This window comes from Delphinapterus leucas, chromosome 3 (assembly GCF_059928025.1).
Source record: "Delphinapterus leucas isolate spDelLeu-1000000601 "Yukka" chromosome 3, BTC_Dleu_Yukka2, whole genome shotgun sequence".
Classification (NCBI taxonomy): Eukaryota; Metazoa; Chordata; class Mammalia; order Artiodactyla; family Monodontidae; genus Delphinapterus; species Delphinapterus leucas.
Window position 1 is genome coordinate 92,224,632 of NC_143131.1, and position 24,152 is coordinate 92,248,783.

Sequence of the window (24,152 nt, forward strand, 5' to 3'; positions counted from 1 at the left end):
ATCACACGTTTAACCTGACTCCATCTGAGTTAAGACTTCGGTTTCCCCTTCACCCTCCTGGCCCTTGTGCTTGCTTCCCCAGTCTTTCCCCTCCCCTAAGGTCCCGCTGAAAAGCGACTCGAGTGTCTTCCAGGCCCGGGAGAGCTGGGAGCACCGTTAAACTGCTGAAGACTGTGGACGGCGGAACTGAAGTCGCGCCTCCCCTTCGAGCTCCGCAGGGAGCTCTTTTTCAAATGCACTGAGGACAGTCTCCGCTCACGCGATTGGCAGCGGGGACCGGAAGCGCTTGGGGACCCGGCAAAGGATTGTGCCACGAGACGCGCCCAGAGCCTGGGTGCGCGCGGTTTCCACCGGGACTGGAGCCCAGAGGGAACCCCACCGCGGCAGCAATGGAGCGGAGCGCAGGAGACCGCACTGCCAGCGCCCTTTTCGCGGGGTTCCGGGCTTTGGGGCTTTTCAGCAACGACATTCCACACGTGGTGCGGTTCAGTGCGCTGAAGCGCCGATTCTATGTGACGACGTGCGTGGGCAAAAGCTTCCACACCTATGACGTGAGTGACTTCTTTCGCCCGCTTCCCGGGAATCACCCTCCCCGGCCCCCAACTCTGTGGCAATCCCGCTCTCCTCCGTCACCTACCAAGGGCTTTCGCCACCGCATTACATCCACTTGTTGATTTAGCGTTTGAAGTCTGCTTGGGAAGAGTTTCGGAGGCAGTCTGTCTAGGGGGAGGTACTAGAGAACATTTCAGTTCAATAGCAATGTATTTGCTCTGTAAATATTTGTTGTTCTCTTGAAGATGTAAATGTGATTTTAAAAACTCCCTGGCGCCACCACCTTCTTCATTAGAAAGACTTGCAAGCAATTTTGTGCAATTCGCGACAAGAGCTGGGTTAGAAATACAGGCTAAAAAACATTGGGATAACTGGAGGGGGTGCGATTAATTATGTTGTAGGGGACAGTCCACATTTGATAGCAAGCTAATTTCCCTAAACTTCCCCTGAGTAACTTTCTCAAAGTCACATAGCTGGATCACTAACCATAAATTGGGGTCCACAAACTGCAGCCTGCAAGCCAGTTCTGCCAACAGTTTTTGTATGACCCATGACGTTTTTATTTATTTATTTTTCTGTGTATGTTTGTGTTTATTCTAATATAGCATAATCTCCAAGTAAAATTTGCATAGTAGTAGGATGCAGTATAATCAAATTTTGACGTGGGATGGAGACATCCATCTACTCTTGATTAAGACAGATTATTTAATTAATCTTCAAGGGCTCTTTCAGTCTTACACATCTCTAGGGTATGAATTTCTCCTTATACCCCTCTGAGCTCTGTGTTTCTGAGATGAATGGTTTTGACGTTTTTAAATGATTGGGAAATAATCCAGAGAAGAATAATATTTCATGGCATATGAAAATTTTGAAAATTACAGTCTATATCCATAAGTCAAATGTATTGGAATACAGCCATGCACGTTTGTTTTTGTGTCATATATGGCTGCTTTCGTGGTACATTATCAGTTGAGTAATTGCAACAAAAACCACACAGCATGCAAAGCGTTAAAATATTTACTACATGAGCCATATAGAAAACTACGTGTGACACCTATCCTTCCATCTGATGAAATAGTAGAAAATATAAGCTTTCCTAATAATGAAAATTAGGGTCAGTTAAGTGTCTCTTTAAGGAAGGACAGAATAGCAAATTTATGTATGAGGTTAGATCTTAATCTTCAAATGTTAGATTATTATAGTTGTTTTTGTTAGTAAAAATTTAATCATTTCTTTTTTTTTTTAAGACAGGTTCAGAAACTTAGTCTGGTTGCAGTAAGTAAGTATAGACTTTATCCTGAATTTGTGCGTGTTTAGTATCTTAAAATTTTTTATAATTTTGACATAATTTAAGACTTGCAGAACAAGGACTCCAGCGTGTATTTATAGTAAACTTACATAGCAACAACAACAAAAAGTCCAAGACAGGATCGTGTGTTGCCTTCAGTTGTCATGTCTCTTTGGTCTTCTTTAATCTAGACTAATTCATCAGACTTTCTTTGTGTTTTACAACATTTATTTTTTGAAGAGTATAGGCTAGTTCTTTTTTGTTTTTTTCTTTTTTAGGCTAGTTCTTTTTTAGAATATTCTTCAATTTGACTTTTTCTAATGCTTCCTGATGATTAGATTCAGGTTATGCAGTATGGCAATAATAACAGAAATGATGCTGAATTCTCAATGAACCATATCAGGAGGCACATGCTATTGGTTAGTCTTATTCCTGGCAGTGAAAACGTTGATCATTTGGTTAAGGTGACATTTATCAGGCAGCTCCATTTTAAAGTTTTACCCTTTGTAACTAATAAATGTAATAAGTGGTAAGATACATTGAGACCATGTAAGTGTCCTTTTACTCTACAGAGTTTCAGCTACTGCTAGGTTTATCATTTAGTGATGATTCTTGCCTGAATCAGTTATTAGTAGGATGATTATCAGTGATTTTCTGATTCTATCATTCTATTGTAAGAAAGAGTTTTTCCGCATTTTGATTTTTTTTTCCAATGGAAGGAATTTTTTTTTTTTGAAAACTCTTTAATAGAATAAAGAGCTTGCCAGGGCTGAGAGATTCTAGTTTCACCATCAAATATGATCTTTGTAAGAGAAACAGAGCTATAAAGAATCCAGTGTACATGTCTGATAAACTTACATTTTTAAAATTATAGAAGGCAGTAGAAGGGCACTAAAACCTAAGTCAAATACTAAAGCGAATGGTAAACCAATAAAAATAGTATTTTGGAAATGAAATCCCAAAGCAGAATATCAGCATGAAAGATACTTAAAGTGATTCTCTATATTTTAAGCCTCCCGCCCCCAAAATAGGAAATAAAAAGAAAAGGCCAGTGTGACCATGGTAGTGAGAGAGGAATCAAGAAATCCTATCATAAGAAATGGCTAGAGGTGATAGGCATATTTATCTTGGAGAAGACTGAGTGGAAACCGTATTATTCACTTGAAAGGTCAGCATGTAGAATATCATATGGAGGTTTTTTTAGGTTACTCTAAAGGGTAGAGTTAGAGTTCTAGGTTTTGATTTACTTTTAAAATTTTCCTGCAGTTATTAGGAACTTGATGTTCCTGAAGGCATTCACATGAAGGCTAGGTGACCATCTGCCAGAGTTTTGTGTATTTAGTGAGGATTTTTTTTTTCCAAATAACCTCAAAAGCTTCTTCTCATTTCTTTAGGATTACATTTTTATGTCTGCAAATACCAGACATTAATTCTCTAGGGAAGGTCAAGGTGATGTCATATTTTTAGTGTGATAGTTACTATTAGATGTCTAAAATAACATTGAAGTCTAAATTTTATACTCTGATTCTCATACATACATATTTTTAAATTATAGTCAGGAAAAATGTTATACATATACTTGAGGTTTCTATTTGTTCCAAGATCTTAAAAATCCTTACTTCTTACATTTCCTTTTTCCTAGGTAACTCCCTTCCACAGGATATCTGTTGTATGGCAGCTGATGGGAGGCTAGTCTTTGCTGCTTATGGGAATGTTTTCTCTGCCTTTGCCCGTAATAAAGAGGTTTGTATCACTGAACTATTTTAATTTGTTTGTCTTTTGCAGTCAGTAGTTGATTGTCATGGTAGTTGAGGGAACTTTAATGTTGTTATTCTTCATCTGGGACACTCTGGACATTTTTTTTTTTAATGTATATTCACTTTTCTGGAGGAAGAGAAAGTTGATTTCATCAAATTCTCAAAATTAGTTAAAACTGGTGCTTTAGTCCAGTTTTCTTTGCCAAGGATCAATGTTAGAATTATTTGCACAGCTCGTAAAACATTTTTGTGACCAGCCACGTCCTGTCTCTGGAGTTTTCTACTTTGTTTATTTGGTTGGGGTAGGATTTAGTTAAGAGTAGTTTGAAAATGTTTTCCTAAGAGATTCCTATTTGCACTACTGCTTTATGTGGATTGACTTTTTCATTATGAACAACACAGCCCATGACTCATTTTCTAAGAACCAAGTGCTTGTTTCCTACATAGAGAAAGCTAGATTCTCTGTTTTCTCTACTAAGGAAGGATCTTTTCTTGTTAATTTACTCATTCATGTCTAAGTTTGTCCTGGAACAACTGACTTGAGAGGCGACCTGGCTCTAGGGGTCCAGAATGAAAAGGGAAAGTGGCCATGGGGATGCCTAGATAGCCAAGTGATAGAATCACTGTGCTTTTCAAAGTTTAACTTGGACTGATGATGTTTGTTCCCAACATTTTCCATCATCACTACCTACGGCAGAGGAAGGCAACTTACCTGTACAGTTCTTTAATGGGAGTTGTTTTGACTTTTAGAGAGTCAGGAAAAGTGTCTTTTTTTTTTGCAAAATATTGCAATTTGTAGTTTTCCCTGGGAGATAAACATAGAAAGTAGGGGTAGAAAGGTATCAGAGACTATCAACTGTAGGAAGCGGTTACCATCCCTAGGGCCAAAGGGACAAGGAGAAGAAATAGTGTTTCTGGAGCCTGGTGGGAACTGAAACCATGGGGGAGGGGACTGTAGTTATTGAGGATGCAGCTGCTGCTGTAAGGGTAAGGGTGTCTGTGTCAAGACAGAAAGATATATGGAAGGAGTATCCTCTATCTCTCTCCCTTGTCTCATGTGGAAGCCAGCTGGTGATGGCTGTAGAGGTCAGCCTTCTAGAACATACCATCAGCATGGAATTGCGCTGATTGGATGGGGTGAGGGACCCAGCTGTGTGCATGCTTCCTAAGCTCGGTTGAGAAGCTGAGCCTCAGAGATCTCATTTCTGTGTTCCTAGTTCATGTTTCCTTATTGGACTGGCTGGGGGAGCAGGTAAAAATGCCTGATTCCTTGCTATTTGTTAATCTAACTTTGGGTAATCAAAAGTTGGACCACATTTCTTAACATGAGCATCTTCAGGATTAGCCTGTTTTTGGATAATATGAATAATAATACATGATGAATGAATAATAATATGAAATTCCTTTGAACTTTGACATTGTAGGTAGTACATACCTTTAAGGGTCATAAGGCAGAAATCCATCTTTTGCAACCCTTTGGGGATCATGTTATTTCTGTTGATACTGATGGTATTCTCATTATTTGGCACATATATTCAGAAGGTAAGAACCAATTTATTGCTTTATCTTGGGGTAGTATGTGTGTAGCTAAAATTAAGTATCTAGGCAAGCATAACTTCTATATCAGAGGAGTAAAGCAGTAAAAAAAAATTTAAGAATCTTTAACACGTGTAAGGAAAAAGGTTCTAAGTAAAAAATGGGTAAGTATCAATAATTTTAGTCAGCTAGTTGAGCTAACTGTTTATAACCTGCTTAATGTGTTTTTCTGAACTAAGACTAGTTCAGTATTAGTATAGCAGTTCTCCAAGTTTAATGACATGTTATATTATTTTCTCTGTGGGGTGAATTTTGGTGTATGTTCACATCTGAGTAATACTTGGTTTGTATTTTCAACTTTCAGTAAGTGAAATTATAATAGTAAACTTGAAGATCCAGTAATTTGAAGGAAAATACACATCCTTTTTCTAAGAATATGAGTCAGTGTCCTTTAACTGTGATATTCTTAAACAGTGTCACTGAGCTCTGTTTATAGGACCATGTTATCTTCAAAGGTTAGGAACTTATCACCAGAATATCCCCAGCTTTCTTCATGTAAAAGACTGTGGGGTCTCTCATGAATTAAAGCTTTTAAGTTTTTTAATCTGTTACATTTTTAGCTTTTGTTATCTCTTGATTAACTCATTTTTTGATGTAATGTGTTTATTTTTAGTAAAAATCCTAAAAAGATTGCCCTCCTGGGAGTCATTCCATGTTCTCGTTCAGATTAGTCACTGTTTGTTTTGTCTTTGCTCAGATGGAGGGAACAGAATTCCAAAAGTAGTACCTGTGCAGATGGATGTTAAAAGGCCTTTTATAAAATTAGAGAACCTGATTCTTAGAGTTCAGTAGGCTTTCTGTTGATCCTTATGTCCAACTTTTTGTTGCTGTTGCTGCAGCACAGTGTCTTCAGGGAGCTGTTTGTAGTGATCTTAAGTAAAACTGTTAGTTAGGAACAGAGGCAAGAATCTTTTAAAATAGTATTTAAGTAAAATTTGTGTAATTCTCACCTGTTAATCTATTCTCCTTAAACTGGGGTACACATACCCCTGGGAGTGTGTAGCAACCAGATAGTATGTGAAACTAAAGATTAAAAGAAATGTACCTTCTCTGATATTCAAATTTATTAGGAAATTCAGTGAAAAATTGTTTTCATCGTGGATGAACTGTGAAGTAGAAAAGAAAATTCACACATAGGAATTTTAAACATACGTGGCATTTCAAAAATGTTTTGATTTGCAGCGAGAGACAGCTGGCTGTGCCATTTTCTACTCCACGGGGCTATAAGGTCTTCTCCTCTGCTAGAGGTTCTCCTGTGAAAATGTGAGAAGCACTGCTCCTTTCACTGAAGTTTGCCTCTGACTTTTACATGTTTGAGGAGCCAGTCAAGCTCTCTAGATATTTGGTCCTTCACTCCCTAGAATAGCTCAGCTCAGTGCATGCGCTTCACTTGGAACATTTGCTGCCTCTTGATCAAATTATAAAAATACTAAGTCTGATCCCTAGCATCATTTTTTTTTTGAACCCTTGTTTTCATTCCTGTAAACCAATTTGTCAGTGAAATTTTAAACAGTATTGATATTAGAACTTTTAGAAAATTCTTGACAGTCAAAGTTAAATTTGCAAGTTGACCCTCATCACATTTGTTTAATTTCTCAGGGAATGTTTATAGGCTACCATATGTCTTTGATTTATATTAGTACATAAATCTTTGATATGGTAGATTTTAAGTGCTAAATATATGGGTATATGAAAAATATTTTAAACTATTTTATTAAAAAGTTACATATTGTTTATAACTTTTACTTTCATAGAAGAATACCTGCAGTTGTCTTTTGATAAATCAGTATTTAAAATTTCTGCAATTTTGCATCCGAGTACCTACTTGAATAAAATACTTCTTGGCAGTGAACAAGGAAGCCTCCAATTGTGGAATGTAAAATCCAAGTAAGCACAATATTTAGAACATAAGTGATTCTTACCTAATCCTCATCACTACTCCCTGATGCGTACTTAAGTCTCTCAATTCTCCTTGCCTTTATATGTTTATTTGGAGAGCTTTCAGTAAATATACCTGTTTTTGGAGTTATACTCATGGCATCACATATGTGAAAGCTCAGATATGGTCTTGGAACATGGTAGGCAGCTTCATAAATCCTCGTTGAAAAGTATATACTAATGGCCTTAGTCACTGTAAAGAATTCATAAAGCTGTAAAGAAGGCTCTAGTACACAGGATCAGAAGATAATTATGAGATTGTCACTGGGAAGCTTTTAGTTCTCAGTAAACTAAGAAAGGTAAGATGGCAAAGCAAATCAGTGTTAATTTAGTGCTAGCATTTAGGATGGTTTTCAGGGTAAAAGTATATTGATCATCAACCACAGACATGACGGATATCTACTTTATATTATTGGTATAGCTTGGGGTCTAGATAAATGATTTTAGATACCTCTGCCTGTTATTTGAATGTTTATCCAGAGAAAAAAGTGTCAGCTCACTTTTCTTTGTATAGCATTAAAAGGGCAAACAAAAATATTTGACCATCCAAATTGTTCTTTCCAAAGCCCTTATAAATTCGAAAAGGGAAATAAGATTTTCAGAGGTTTAATGTTTGTCCTAGTTCTAATTCAGTGTTTCTGTTCAATTTAATAAATATCATCGACTACCTACTCTGCACTAGGCTGAGGGATAATGACTGAAATACTCTGTGCCCTAAGGTTATCTCTTTAGGTTGTTTATGTGATGTTTACACTCTTTATTGTACATTAAGTATCCCTTGGATAATCATTGAGTGATCTAATCTGTGCCCCTTAAAAAAGTTAACATATGCTTAAGTACTTTGTCATTATAACAATTTCGTATATCTCTGCTCTATGGATTCTTTATCATTTATGGCTTGATTCTGAAATTTAGAGCAGCGTCAGTATTGTCGTATAACAGTCATGTAACATACAAGGAGTATTGTAATTATAATATATTCCCTTTTGTGATATGTTTCTAGGAACACGTTGCAGTGAAAAATGAGATCTGCCAATATTCTAAGATTTTATTTTAAATTGTATCTGTCATATAACATGGTTACTCATGTATTTTTTTCTTTCTATTTAATTTCTTAAAGATGTTGCATAGTAGAGTAGTTCTTAGCAGCTTAGGATCTGGAGTTGGTCCTCTGGGCTCTGTCAATTTTAGCCATGTGATCTTAGCTTGATTTTTTTCACATAATTAAGTTTCTTAGTTCCTTTATCTGGAAAATGGTGGTATCTACCTCATGGAATTGTTTTAATATATATACTTAGAATAGTGTGGGGCAGAGTAAGAACTTAATAAATATCACCTGTTATTATTTCATTTTTTAATATGTAGTTGATTTTGTTTCCCCCCCCCCAAAAAAATAGCTTTCAACTATTTTTCTTGTTGTAGTAAACTTCTGTATACATTTGCGGGATGGAAAGTTGGAGTGACAGCGCTTCAGCAGGTTAGTATTTTTCTGTTACATCAAAGAAGAAATGAAGCTCTTAGTAGTAGCATCTTTCATTTTCAGGGGCAACCATATTTTTGGACCTAAAGACAAAATAATATATAGACTAGTGTATCTTTACAAGTATTACCATAAAAAATAGTGTTTTGGAAATGTAATTGAAAACAGTGCCTTTGTCTATAAACGTTTGTGGAAACCTTTTTGCCTGGAATTAGGCTCTAAATCTGTGGTTGCTATGGAACCATGTTTACCAATCATTTTGTAAGTATGTAGTCCAGTGCCTTGTAAAGAGCGGAGATGAGTTTTTCAGTGAAGCAAGGGAGATTTTAGGTCGTTCGGAGAAATTTGTCAGGATGTTGAGATTTGTAGCTTGAGATAATTGGGGCCCAAATCTTAATAATTCATTAAATGCTTGACTTTTCCAGAAATAACTGCTTTTTGTTTTTATGAGCCTATAGGACATGTATGAATGAATGACTGTATGTCTGCAGAGAATCTTATATCTGTTTTGGACACATATACAGCCATGTACCCTTGTCTTTCTAAATATCAGTTGCTTATACCTGCCCAGTTTATATACATTCCTTTATTCTCTCACACTACTGTCAGCCTTACTCTGCTTTTACCTACCTAGAAGACCCCAAAGGTATCAGATGATTAGGTCCTTTGAGGGCAAGACATCATACTTGTTTTAGTATACCCAGCTTCTACGCAGGGTCTCATGCATAGTAGTTACTTGATGGCAAATTAATAACATGTTTAGCCTGATTCCATTTTGTAATGGTATTAGACGTTGATCTTGTGTGCTAAAATAAAGAAATTTATGGAGTCTGTATGTAAGACCATTTATAAAATGAAGATTATAGGGCTTCCCTGGTGGCGCAGTGGTTGAGAGTCCACCTGCTGATGCAGGACACGGGTTCGTGCCCCGGTCCGGGAAGATCCCACATGCCGCGGAGCGGCTGGGCCCGTGAGCCATGGCTGCTGAGCCTGCGTGTCCGGAGCCTGTGCTCTGCAACGGGAGAGGCCACAACAGTGAGAGGCCCACGTACCGCAAAAAAAAAAAAAAAAAAAAAAAATGAAGATTATAATCATAGACTATTAGATTAGATATTCCATTATTTCTTTTGATAACACATAAGTAATGATGTAATCATCAGTATTATTAAAGCTATTAATTTAATTTGATTAAGAAAATAAAAAGTTGAGTAATTTAATTTTCAGGCACCAGCTGTGGATGTTGTTGCTGTTGGTCTTATGTCGGGTCAGATTATCATTCACAACATTAAGTTTGATGAAACATTAATGAAGTTTCGTCAAGACTGGGGACCTATTACTTCGATTTCATTTCGCACAGGTAACTTAACTTTTTTTTTTTTTTTAATTTATTTTTGGCTGCGGTGGGTCTTCGTTGCTGTGCAGGGGCTTTCTCTGGTTGCGGCGAATGGGGGCTACTCTTCGCGGAGGTGCGAGGGCTTCTCATTGCGGTGGCTTCTCTTATTGCAGAGCACGGGCTCTAGGCGCATGGGCTCAGTAGTTGTGGCACACGGGCTTAGTTGCTCTGCGGCATGTGGGATCTTCCCGGACCAGGGCTTAAACCCGTGTCCCCTGCGTTGGCAGGTGGATTCTTAACCACTGTGCCACCAGGGAAGTCCTTAATTTATTTATTGATGAAAATTAAGAACACTTGAAATGCATTAGTTAGTTTGAAGCTCATAGAGATTTTCTTAATATTTTCTTATAATTTAATCTAATAGAAATGAATGAAATACTGGAATATAAAGAGCCAAAGGAATATTGATAGATTATTGGTGTATAGTCTTTTTTTAAACTTTATATTTATGGATTAAAAGGATGGAGAGAGAAATTCTTAAGTTTAATTGTTTTATGTTGCATGTTTTTCTTTATGTATTCTATTTTAACAACAGATGGTCATCCAGTAATGGCAGCTGGAAGCCCATGTGGCCATATTGGACTCTGGGATCTAGAAGACAAAAAGTTAATCAATCAAATGAGAAATGCACATTCTACAGCAATTGCCGGACTGACATTTCTCCATAGAGAACCACTTCTTGTCACAAATGGTGCTGACAATGCTCTCAGGGTACTATGATTCTTATCTTTCTTGGCTCATGTGTCCTACCCTTTGGTTATTATAAGCCTGCTGTACTGTATCAGCCTGGAACCTAGCAGATGAAGGGAATATGGGATAAGATATTGATACAGATGAAATAGAACGCATAGCAGGTTACATGATTTTAGTAAAGTGAGAGAGTTACAGCTTAGCTTTTCCCCAGCCCCCACTCCAGGGTCAGTGGTCTGCACGCAATACCCAGTGCCACATTTGTATAGGAGATGATTTGACTGCTTGCAGATCACTTAAAACATTGTAGAAGAACCTTACTTTTCTATTTCTTGGCAGATATGGATATTTGATGGTCCCACAGGTGAAGGCCGGCTTTTGAGATTCAGAATGGGACATAGTGCTCCTCTTACCAAAATAAGATATTATGGACAAAACGGACAACAAATTCTTAGCGCAAGTGAGTTTCTGCTTTGTGCATTAATTTATTTCAGCAAGTAATGAGAGCAGAGTGTTTAATATTTATTAGGTATTTAATATTTATTTGGTATTTACACAGTTTTAGATTCAAATGCCCCTTTGAGTGACTTGGAAATCTGGCTAAAATGAGGTGATTGTTTTTGAATACTTCAGGGAACACTGTAGCTGCTATTACTTTTATTTGGAGTGTTATTCTATTTACTAATCCTCAGAGACAGAAAGGGCAAATTCCAGAAATGTGGCCCTTGCCTATACAGATAATCTACTGGCAGTTATTAGCACCTCACTTTATCCTTTGTTCTTACTAAATGGCATTCTGTGTGCAGTTGAATATGATAAATTAGGTAGTTGCAATCAGCTCGCCTTTTAAAGTGCTGCAAACTAACTTCAAGCTTTTTGTAGAAGCTAATATTATAAGAGCTGTGATTTAAATGGTCCATTGTTTCGATGAAGCTTGATTAGGCATTTTCTCTGTATATCAACAGGTCAGGATGGAACTCTTCAGTCGTTTTCCACAATACATGAAAAATTTAACAAGAGCTTGGGACATGGTACGTCATTTGCAAGATGGAAAAAAAACTGGTGGTCACACACAAAAAATCATTTCAAGATTCTGTAAGATAATCAGAGGAGGTTTCATTGATAATTTCCTCTTTCTTCAGATGAAATAAAAATCCTTTGTATGAAAGAGTAGTAGTAAGATACTTAAGATCGATGTTGCTATAGAAGTGATTGAGGTGCTACTGTAAGGTTATTGAAGAGTTAGATATCTTAGGTGGTAAAAAACATCTTAAGTGGTAAAAACATACTGCTGCCACCGAAAAGACATTAATGATCTAACTTGAGCCATCTGCAGACTATAACATTTTAAAGATGGAAGGAAGCTTAGAGAAAGCATCAAAGTAAGAAGCATCCCATCTTTTTGCAAAAAGGGCTCTTTTATTCTGTATCCCTTCCCATGGTTTCTGTTATTTGAAAGAGTTTGTTTATTAAACAAAAATGTTCAGTTTTATTTATAATTACTCTTCTTTGCTAGCTAATATTCCTGGCTATTCATGCATGTATATACTTCCAGATGAATTTCAGGATCATTTTAAAATCAATATCCAAAATAATTCTTAGAATCAAATTGGAGAGATTTGATATTTTTAAGAATCGTCACATCTAGGAATATGATATATCCTCATTCAAGTTGTCTTTAATGTTCCTCAGTGAAGTTTTTTTAGTTTTCCTCCTATTGGTCCTACATATTTAAGATTATTCAGTGGTATTTTATATATTTTAATATAATTTGCTAATATTTATTTTTTTGCTAATATTGTGACTGCAGTCTGTTCATTTATATTTCTGTCATTGTTAATACTACTGATAATAGTGGTAATATCATCTTTATTTTGCACCTGACTTAAATGGGAATGTCTTGAAGTTTATAGTTATATGACAATGAATAGCTTTTTTTATATATACATTTTTCATTAAGAAGGATTCATAGCTCTATTCCCTTCTCCCCTAACCACAGGATTAATAAATAAAAAGAGAGTCAAACGTAAAGGACTTCAGAATACCATGTCAGTGAGACTTCCACCCATCACAAAGTTTGCAGCTGGTAAGAAACTTCATACTGTGTTTCAAGTTCTGCTCTGTCATTTATTTCCTCCTATGTATTTCTTTATTTCCTCCATTTTAATAAATGTTTTTACAAATATTAATAAGCATCCGGAGGGTAACTCAAAATATATTTCTTTATTTCTCCCATTTTAATAAATGTTTCAGCAAATATTAATAAGAATCCAGGATGCATCCCAAGTGCATGCTAGTCTTGTGTGAAGACTGAAAATGAGTTATCTATAATTTGAACTTGTTATCTAATAATTTAGGCTTTGTTCTCTGTAAGCTATTAATAAACAATATTTGCTATTTCATTTTGTAGCTCTTCTATTTATTCTATTATATGCCTGGTATAAGAAAGTCACTAATGTAAAAAGGTGACAACTGAGAACATAGAGCTCTGGCTAATTTAATAAACATCTGAACATACTGAGGTCTTAGTATACTGTGTCATTTGAGCAGTGCATCATTCGAAGAAGTGATTTTAAGAAAAATGTAAATAGGTGATAAGATTGTTGAGCGAAAACTATCATAGAAATAATTGTATAGGCACCATTTCCATTTCAAGGTTATTTATAACAACCTGATGACTGGTAATTTTTGTTTTTAACTTTAACCCCCCCTCCTGTTTATTTTCTGTCTTAGAACCTGAGTGGTCTTTCTAAAAGATCTGAATCATGTCATTTATATGCTTAAAAATCTTTCATGGCTCCTTATCACCTTTTGGGTGCAACCTCCTCTCCTTCACATGGCTTTCAAGACCCTTGGTAATGTGACCTAGTGGCCTTGTCCTCCTCCCACCCCTCTCAAGACACTTACTTGCTGTGCTTAATTTTGTACAAGTTACTCTTGGGCCTGTGTGTGTGTCTCAACCTCTCTTTGATCTAGCAACCCCCGCCCCCCGATTAATTTCTACTTGTTTTACTTCTTTCAAGGACCATTTATTACTCTCCCCAGTTCTCTTAGTAAACTCTTCCTGAGTGCTCTTACAAGACACCATCTTACTTTATTGTAATTTCTTCTAATCAGAATCTCTTGTTAGATTGGAAGCTCATTGCTCTCAGAAATTACCTGTTTACCATCCTGTCCCTAGTGCCTAATTACAGCATAGAATATTAAATGCTTAATAAATAAAATACGTGAATGAATGAGTGAGGGAACGAAAAGCAATTTGATTTATGCTTTTAATTATGTTTTAGAGGAAGCTCGTGAAAGTGACTGGGACGGTATCATTGCTTGCCATCAAGGTAAGCTATCTTGCTCAACCTGGAACTATCAAAGATCTACAATAGGTGCTTACTTTCTCAAGCCAAAAGAGCTGAAGAAAGATGACATAACTGCAACAGTAAGTGAACTTGTTTTTAAGGGCGTTTTCTCCTGTAAAACTGTCTTGTGGTTATCTTATTATACTCAAGTTTAATAATGATAATATTCATTGAAAGAACATAGTTTATTAACATTTTGAAATTTTTCCCTAATAGTGTTAAGTTTTCCAGCTTGGAGAGAATTATTTTAAGTTTAAGTTAAGTTTTGCTTAATTAGATGTTGTATATTGGTTATTTTAATTTTCTGATTAATATAGGATTACTCAGGATACACTTTGAGGGGGATTTCAGCATTTATCAATATACTTTCGTACCTGAATTATGTTGAGTATATAGTACTATATTCAGTGAAAGTGAATCTTCAGGTTTCTTCCTTCCTTTTCTTTCTTTCAATGTAGGAGTAAGATTCAGCTAAATCTTTAATGAGTTAAAGATGTAGAAGTTATTTAAATCCTTCATTTCTTACATTTGTCTGATTGAGTACCGTCTAAGCCTTTTTTAAATATGGTTTTTAAATGCCACTGTTAACTTATAACTTCTTACTCTATTAAAATTTTATTTTGTTTTCTTTTGTTAATAATGTAAGTCATCTATTGGGTTCAGGTTTTAAGGTATAAAGAAATGATGTCAAATTTGGTTTGCAGAATCGTTGCCTCTGCTTTTTCAAAATAAGTTTTACTGATATATAATTCACATACCGTAAAATTCACTCATTTAAAGTGTACAATTTAATGGGTTTTAGTGTATTCATAGAGTTGTGCAGTTATCACCAAAATCTAATCAGTCTAATTTTAGAGCATTCTCATCACCTCAGAAAGAAACCCTGTACCCACTAGCAATAAGCCCCATCCTCTCACTTTTCCCCTTTGCCATCTCCCCAACCTAGGCAACCACAACCTACTTTCTATCTATAGATTTGCCTATTCTGGGCATTTCACACAGATAGAATCATACAATATATGGTCTCTGTGACTGGCTTCTTTCAGTTAGCATTTTTAAGGTTAATGTTTTTAAGGTTCATCCATCTTGTAGCATGTATCAATACTTTATTCCTTTTATTGCTGAATAATATTTCATTTTCAACTTTTGAAATTTTGTTTAGCCATTGATAGTTGATGGACATTTGTATTGTTTCTAGTTTTTGACTATTATAAATAATGCTTCTGTGGACATCAGTGCACAAGTTTTTGTGTGGACATATGTTTTTGTTTCTCTATATTTACATCTGGGAGTGGAATTGTTAGGTCATAATGTAACTCTAACGTTTTTGAGGAACTGCCAACCTGTTTTCCAAAGTGGCTGCACAAGTTTATATTCCCACCAGCAATGTATAAGGGTTCCAATTTCTGTATGTCCTAGCCAACACTTGTGCTTATCTGTTCTTTTGATTATTGCTGTCCCAGTGTGTATGAAGTAGTATATCACTGTGGTTTCTGATTTGCATTTCCCCAGTGACTTAACAATGTTGAGCATCTTTTCATGTACTTATTGGCCATTTTTACATCTTTGGAGAAATGTCTATTCAAATTCTTTGCCATTGTTTAATGGGGTTATTTATCTTTTTCCTCTTGAGTTGAAATAGCTCTTTATATATTCTGGATACAGGTCCCTTATCACATATGTCATTTGCAAATATTTTCTCCCATTCTGTGGGATGTCATTTCCTTTTCATGTTGGTGTCATTTCAGCATAAGGGGTTTTAATTTTGAAGTCCAACCTTTTTTTTTTTTTCTTGTGGTTTTTTGAAAAATATTGCCTAACTCAAGGCCATGAAAAATTTACTCCTGTGATTTCATCTGAGAGTTTCATAATGTTAGCTCTTAAATTTAGATCTGTAATCCTTTTCGAGTTAATTTTTGTGTATGATGTCATGTAGGCATCCAAGTTCATTCTTTACATTTGGATGTCTAATTATGTCAGCATCATTTGCCCAAAACACTGTTCTTTCCCCATTGAATGGCCTGGGTACCCTTGCCAAAAATTGTTTGACATGAATGTGAGGGTTTTTTTCTGGATTCTCAGTTTTCTTTAATTGTTCTATATGTCTATTTTTATGCCAGTACCACACTGTCTTGATTATGGTACCTTTCTAGTAAGTTTTTTGAAATCAGGATGATTGAATCTTCCAAGTTCTTCTTTTTTCAAGATTGTTTTGGCTATTCTGGTCTATTGCATTTCCATATGAATTTCAGCATCAGCTTGTCAATTTTTGCAAAGAAGGCAGTTAGGATTTTGATAGGGATCTTGTTGATTCCACACCTCAGTTTGAGGAGTGTTAACCATCGTAATATTACTCCTGATCCATAAACATGGGATGTCTTTCCACTTAATTAGATTTTTAATTTCTGTTAGCAGTGTTTTGTAGTTGTCAGTATACAAGCCTCATACTTCTTTGGGTAATTTTTCCTAGAATTGTATTCTTTTCAATACTGTTATAAATAGAATTCTTTCCTTAATTTCATTTCGGATTGTTCATTGCTAATGTATGGAAATATAATTGATTTTTGCACATTGATCTTGTATCTTAACAACCTTGCTGAACTTATCTATTAGCTCTATTAGTTTGTTAGATGCCTCTGCTTTTGAAAATGCATATTTAAAGTATAACCACATTTGATCCTATTTTGTACAAATTTTTTTTGTCAGTATGTATGCTCTGTTCTCCATAGTACAAACACCTACTCTTAAGCTTTTATCTGTAAGCCATAGAGAGTCTATCTTAAACTTCTTAAGTTTACCTGCAAAGTTTTGAGTAGCTATTGTAATAGTAGTGGTAATAATAATTACAGCTAACATTTTTTGTGTGCTTACTTTGTTCTAGGCTCTCTGCCTAGCACATATCAGTATTATATTATTTTCACAATAGTCCTATGATAATGGAGTATTGTTAGCCTCTTTTTATAGGCAGTAAAACTGAGGCTGAGGCTTACTGTAACGAGTAATATGCCTGAGATAAGTAAAACTAGTAAAACTAGTAAATGGAAGAGCTGGGATTTGAACCTAGGACCACTCCTTCTAGAACCTATGTTCTTAACTCATAGCCTATAATGATCACTCATAGAACATTGTGTGTGTGTGTGTACACACACACACACACACACACACACACACACACAGTGATACTTAACTGGTGCTGGGTTGGAGTCAGCTATCTGGAACAAAGCCAGGAGCCCATAAGTAGTAAACCAGTAAGTATTTATCAGAGAACCCATGTGCTAGAGTACAATTTGTCAATCAGAGGTAACCTTCTTAGCTTATTCATTTTTGCTTTGCTTGTGCTGTCTTCAACAATAGGTTAGAATGAATAAGTAAATAAGTAAAAGGAGACTTCCAGAAGCAGTCCCATTAACAACAATAAATCCTATTAAAATAAATGCAAGTTCCAGAAAGTACAGCAGTCCCCCCTTATCCATGGTTTCATTTTCCATGGTTTCAGTTATCTGCAGTCAACTTTGATCTGAAAATATTAAATAGAAAATTCCAGAAGTACACAATTTATAAGTTTTAAATTGCATGCCATCTGAGTAGCACTGTCCCTCTCTGTCGTGAATCATCTTTTTATCTAACGTGTCCATGCTCTATACACTACCTGCCCATTAGTACAGGAAAAAACATAGTATATATAGGGTTTGGTGCTGTCTACTGTTTCAGGCATCCACTGGGGGTCTTGGAACATATTCCCTGCAGATGAGGGGGACTACTGTATAGCAGGGCCATCAGGGGCCATTACTTGTAGGTTATAGTCTAGTATCTTTATTAGTTCCTGAGAGCATAAATATATAACATAGCATAAACATTTATGAGTTGTTCAGAATAGGTAAAATTATGTTAGTGTTCTATTTGAGAAGATAGAATGCTTTATAAGGTTAGTCCATAATTTCCTATCTAAAACTTTTTTTAAGTTATAAGCTATAATTGTCTAGGAAAAATATAGATGTAAGTGGAGCATACTTCTGTGGATGCTGTGTAAAGATATCTTGACTCAGTGGTGTATCAGTCATATGCTGCTTTGCACAGTTAAATATCCTCTGTTGAATATTTTCTTTTAGGTCTTAGAAGTCATCTGTTTCTTTAGGCATAAATTCAACAGTTTTTTGAATTAACTCTTGGGTGGGTGACATCTGACTGATGCAGTGGCAATGAAGGATTTCTCTGAGCATGACCCACCACATAGCCAGTCTCATGTTTTTAACAGAAAAAAAGACATCTTTTTAATATAATATTGCTACTTTAAGTATTAAAATATGAGTTTATTTTACAGAAACTGCTTATAAACAATGTTTTCCATGCAGTATCTCATGTATTTCCTTCCTAATACATTGTAATTAAAATATTTTGGGCTTTTTCATTGGACATCCCAACTGATATGGTTCCAGTTTTATATCCGCTATAAAAGCAATTACAAAAGTAAGGTAATGAGAAATTAGGCAGTGGAATGCTTTGACTTTAGTACCGTTGTGAATAAATTAAAAATTGAAGACCAGTTGATATACCATTCTCCTGAGTGAATTTCAATTGAGTTAACTTTGGTTATGTTTTGCTGTCTTGGAAGTATGGATTTCTCCATACTTCTTAGAGAATGGAGATAGAATCAAACAGATATTTCTAATACACCCAAATATAATTACATTATGTTTAAGAAAATTAACGAAGCAATTCATTTATCATTCTTTTTTTAAAAATGAGATAATTAGTAGATTTAAAAAAATACTTTGGAAACCATAAAGTACAATAAAAATGTTAGCTATTTTCTGTGTCATTTGTGTTAATTTTTTTTCCCTTAAGGCAGTGGATATAACTTCTTGTGGAAACTTTGCTGTGATTGGTCTCTCATCAGGAACTGTAGATGTATATAACATGCAGTCGGGTATACACCGAGGAAGTTTTGGCAAGGATCAAGGTATTGAATTTATTTTTCTTTTTCTTATTTTTTAAAAAAGTAATATAGATAGATACAAGGCTAATAACTGTCGCTGGCATTTATTAAATTCTTGAGTGCCAGTCATTTTGCTAAAGTTGTATATGGGTTATCATCAGCCGTAGGTGGCAGTTCCTGCCATTATATCTATTTGAAACACCATGTTGAAATAAAGAGAATGAAGTCATAGTTGTATTAGGGGAAAGTGGATATTATAGAAATTAAAGGTTCTTTTTTTCTTCTTGCATTAAGCAGAAAATCTTAGCTACTTTTTGAAATCTTCATGGCATCAACCTGATGGATTTTGTTATTATTCAAGTGGTATAATAATCTTCTCTCTGCTCCCTAAAATCCATATTAATTTAAAGAGTTAAATAGTGGGAACTTAGATATTTAAATAAAGGAATCACTGTTTGTGTAGTGTTCAGAGAGTCAGTTGCAATTCTTATTTCTTTTTTCTTTTAACATATGCTTTAAAGCCCATAAAGGATCTGTTAGAGGTGTTGCAGTGGATGGATTAAACCAGTTGACAATTACAACTGGTAGTGAAGGAGTACTCAAGTTCTGGAACTTTAAAAACAAAGTTTTAATTCATTCTGTGAGCCTTGATTCATCTCCAAATATGATGCTGCTACATAGAGACAGGTAAAGTTTTTCTTTTAATGATAATGGACTTTCTTCTTGATGTTTTTAGTTCTTAATTTAAGTACAGTAGACCTTTGAACAACACAGGTTTGAACTGTGCAGGTGCACTTATACACAACTTTCACTAAATACTCACTGTAGCACTACATGATCCACTGTTGGTTGAGTCCACAGATGCAGAACCATGGACATGGAGGGCCAACTGTAAAGTTAATATCATCTTTTTTAAAAAATTTTATTTTTGGCTGCATTGGGTCTTTGTTGCTGCACACAGGCTTTTTCTAGTTGCGGCAAGCTGGGGCTACTCTTCGTTTCAGTGCGTGGGCTTCTCATTGCAGTGGCTTCTTTTGTTGCGGAGCATGGGCTCTAGATGCGTGGGCATCAGTAGTTGTGGCTCACGGGCTCTAGAGTGCAGGCTCAGTAGTTGTGGCTTACGGGCTTATTTGCTCTGTGGCATGTGGGATATTCCCAGACCAGGGATCGAACCCGTGTCCCCTGCATTGGCAGGCGGATTCTTAACTACTGTGCCACCAGGGAAGTCCCCCAGCTGTAAAGTTATATGCAGATTTTTGTCTGCAGAGGGGTGGCACCCTAACCCCCATGTAAAGTGGTCAACTATAGGTAATTTACCAAGTGGGAAAAACCAGACTTTTCATATAAAAGAACAGCATTTTGCTTAATTTCCCCCAGAGGTATACCTGATTAACAAAATTTAAATGACTGTGAGATTTTAGTTCAAGGGTTTTTTTTTGTTTGTTCATTAAAACTGTTGCATTTATCTTGCTAGTGGCATTCTGGGACTCGCCTTGGACGACTTCTCCATTACTGTTTTGGACATAGAAACTAGGAAGATTGTCAGAGAGTTTTCTGGACACCAAGGCCAAATAAATGACATGGTAAAACAAACTTTAGATGTTTAAATAAAACTTGATTCATTTCTATTTCTGTTTAGGTTTAAAAAGTTCAAATAATTGAAACTTATCTTTTAATAGCATTAAACTCATCATAGGAGATGTTCAAAATGAATAATTAGGAGACTAATTTTCAAAAAAGAGATTTTTAAGGAAAATTTAGAATTAAAAGAAGTTTAATATTTCTCAGGAAGTTAATGCCATTAAAGTATAAATCCCAGAGTTCATTTTTTTCTCTTTAAACAAGGCCAAAATATACTTTGGAGAGTGAATCACTGAAACATAAATGTATCATTTTTGACTTAATATTAAACTAAGCTGAGAGAACTCATTTCTATTTTTCTACATTCATAATGAATTAATAGGAGACCTGGAATATCTGATTCTTGGTTCAGTCTAGTTTAGTGTTATTTCTACAGTTTATATATCTTAACTTCAAAAGAGTTTAATTAATAAAAATGTGTTTTAGCTTACTATTATGTTGTTATAGTGAGAAATATGGTAATAAGTACTCTAGTTTAAAAAGTGTAAGTTGAAGACTTTGCATTAATTGCAGATACCTTTATTTACTTGAAACAGAAAAAATAAAAGAAAATCCTACATAGTGACACTCCCAACAGCTACTTTTACTTATCAGTTCTCACACCAAAAATCTGAATTTGCAATGTTTACCCCCATTTCCTTAAAAATCAGAGGTGGGGGGTTAATAGTCGGGAAATTGTGTTATTCTGCAGATAAGAGATTGGCAGAACTACCCATCAACAGAATTTGTTGTGACAGCATCTATAGAAATGGGGGTGGGAGTGTAGTAATTTTGATGAAATTGCATTTTTGAAAACATCTGTCAATGCCATCTTGCTCTTCCTATTTCTTTCCTTTTCAAACTTTACTTTCGAGTTATACGTCTGGAGTTTCCCCTAGTCAATAACAAATTACTCCTGTTCCATTAAACCTATGAGCATTTATAACATGACTTCACCTATCAAAGTCATTTTCCCATACTTTATTATCTGCACTATCCTTCTGTAAATTGAGTTCTCTGCACCTTAATGTTTGAGTTTCCACAGTATCATCGCAGCCCCATGACCAAGTTGGAGTTCACTTATCCCACTATTATTTGCTAATCTGGATGGTCATAATCCCTATGGTGTGTTTACACTCCTGGATGAACAACCTACTACCATTATAAACCTTAAAGTTTTTCCTTTTGGGTCTTCTTTTACATTTGACTTGGTTTAAAGCTCATGTGGTGCAGGAAGAGAGCTATTATTTTTCCATTTTTATCTACAGAGAAGATATAACTTCTTCATGGTGGCATAAGTAGTTTATTATTTAAATTTATTTTGAAAATCTGATTATTGTGGTTTTAATTTATACTTCGGAAATAAAAGATCATTAAGGGAGAAAAGACTTTTAACTGAATCTATAAGTACAAGCTGAAGGACTTCTTTAGTAACTTCACTATATTAAGAGAATTTGCATTCTTCAAAATCATTCTTAGAAAGCCATTCTAATATATAGATGCTTTTCAAGGAAATGGAGCTTTTGTTGCTTTCACAGATACTTTATTATTGAAATTAGGCTCACAAAATATTTCTAATAGAATGTTCTCAAAACAGCAGTTTTATGTTAAAAACAATTAGTAGTCAGTTTGTTAACTGTCTATAAATATAGGAGATTATGGGGTAGAAATTGAAAATTGGGTGAAACTGTTCATTTTTAAAACTTTTTATAATTCATGTAAAAGCTTAGTCCTTAGCTGTATCCAAATCAGTGGTATATAAGATGGCATTTTATGTAATAAGATGTAAATTTTATACTTCAAACATTTTTTAATGAAGCATGCGTTATCTTTTCTTTTATTCTTTAAGCTGTTAAATATACAGACACAAACATACATACAGAAATACATACATATACACACACACATATATTTATATATGCATTCTTTTTTTTTTTTTTTTTTTTTTATTTAAAGGCTTTCAGTCCTGATGGTCGTTGGTTAATAAGTGCTTCAATGGATTGCTCTATTAGAACTTGGGACCTTCCATCTGGATGGTGAGTTTTTAAATCTCTAACCTTATCTGAGGTTTTCTCAGTCATTGTCATTACATGTGACTTTTACCTGTTGTTAATGGATTATGTACTTTTAGAATTTGAATATATTTGGGGAGTTTTTCTAACCTGACTATATTTTATCCTTGTAGTGTTTTTGATCTCAAACAGCAGAGATTAGTGCCATAAAAGATAATAGGAAAATCCAACCTCTTAGGTTCTCTATTCCTACAAAATTGAGATATAGAAGTGAGTTGCATAAACCTTAAGAAAGCACATTTGGCCTTTTTGATACTCCAAAGTAGAGATCATACTTTAGGACTACAAATTTTTATTTTGAGTATTTTTTTGTTTTTGTTGTTGTTGATACTGAATTTAGTTAAGAGATCAGAACACTTTGCTTTGTGTGTATTATATATTTTCTGTCTCTAACATAATTCTTGAAAAAAGACATTTAGATACCTTAAAGTAATGAAAATGTGTGTCTTAAGATTTGGGTAAAACCCAACAGGGTTCAGAAATCTGGCATAGATTGAAACTTGCTACTAAAACAGCACTTGAAGAAAAAACATTAATTCTGTTCAGTAATTTGAGAGAGAGAGTACTTTGTTGTTAAAAATTATGTAGGAATAGATACAATTTGAAATCATATCACTTAACGTAGAATTGCTTAGATTGAGTTTGAAAGGAGTGATGGGAAAAGGAACATACCATAAGAAAAGAGATACGTGAGAAAGATGAGAAGGAAGCTAGTACTTTTCAATCTTTTGAAGTGTTCCTAAACTAAGTTTTGTCCAATTCTACTACTCTTCTTTCTCAGGAATTAGATAAGCTCATACCTGAAAGCAATTTGACCTTTAGAAAGGAAAAACCCTGATGTACTTATTTCCCTTTAAGTTTGATAAAGGAATGAGGCAAAGCTGTCTATACAGCATACATACTGGATTTGGAAATATGCACAGCAAGAGTGTCACTAATGGGTCCAACTCTAATAAATAGGGAATTTGGTCCACAGGTGGGTCTCTTTTGTACTTAGAGTAAAGCAAAATATAATTAGTTGCCCGTGTCCTTCAGCTTCAAAACATTCACCTCAAGTTGGTACTTTCTTAATTAAAAAAAAAAAGAAACACAACTTTTTTCTAAAGTTACCATTAGAAATATTGATTAGTCTTTTGCTTCTTGGACTTTTGCTTCTATCTAAAAGTGAACATTATAATTTGAATTACTTTACAGTAGGAAAGTTGTACAGAAAATAGAATTGACACAATGCCCTTTTCATTTTCCTTTTTAGTAGTTTTAAGTTCATGTTAGATGGGAGAGACAGGTTAATGTTCAGTAGTACTACATTGGCAAAATATTTTTTTTAAAGTGGTAAGGTTTTTTTGGAATGGAAGAATTAGGATCTGAAAGTAGCATTCAAAGCCACCAGTCTTTGACTCAGCATTAGCCTTTTTTGCTGAATTTCTTATTTTAGTAAAAAGATGAACAGATTCAAATATGATAGATTTTCAACTCT

General features: G+C 35.0%; 1 protein-coding gene across 1 annotated transcript in view; it reads left to right on the forward strand.

Moving 5' to 3' along the window:
* Positions 1 to 273: 273 nt before the first annotated feature.
* The window catches only part of WDR36 (WD repeat domain 36), a 37,596-nt gene continuing 13,717 nt past the window's right edge, over positions 274 to 24,152 (forward strand). The window contains exons 1-16 of the mRNA XM_022591441.2: positions 274 to 551; positions 1,804 to 1,831; positions 3,483 to 3,583; positions 5,022 to 5,139; positions 6,948 to 7,080; positions 8,554 to 8,608; positions 9,836 to 9,968; positions 10,540 to 10,715; positions 11,034 to 11,154; positions 11,660 to 11,725; positions 12,694 to 12,780; positions 13,982 to 14,127; positions 18,893 to 19,007; positions 19,505 to 19,670; positions 20,458 to 20,566; positions 22,560 to 22,639. Coding sequence (XP_022447149.2) covers positions 390 to 551; positions 1,804 to 1,831; positions 3,483 to 3,583; positions 5,022 to 5,139; positions 6,948 to 7,080; positions 8,554 to 8,608; positions 9,836 to 9,968; positions 10,540 to 10,715; positions 11,034 to 11,154; positions 11,660 to 11,725; positions 12,694 to 12,780; positions 13,982 to 14,127; positions 18,893 to 19,007; positions 19,505 to 19,670; positions 20,458 to 20,566; positions 22,560 to 22,639 — 1,796 coding nt within the window. The 5' untranslated portion in view covers positions 274 to 389. The remainder of the gene's footprint in view (positions 552 to 1,803; positions 1,832 to 3,482; positions 3,584 to 5,021; positions 5,140 to 6,947; positions 7,081 to 8,553; positions 8,609 to 9,835; positions 9,969 to 10,539; positions 10,716 to 11,033; positions 11,155 to 11,659; positions 11,726 to 12,693; positions 12,781 to 13,981; positions 14,128 to 18,892; positions 19,008 to 19,504; positions 19,671 to 20,457; positions 20,567 to 22,559; positions 22,640 to 24,152) is intronic.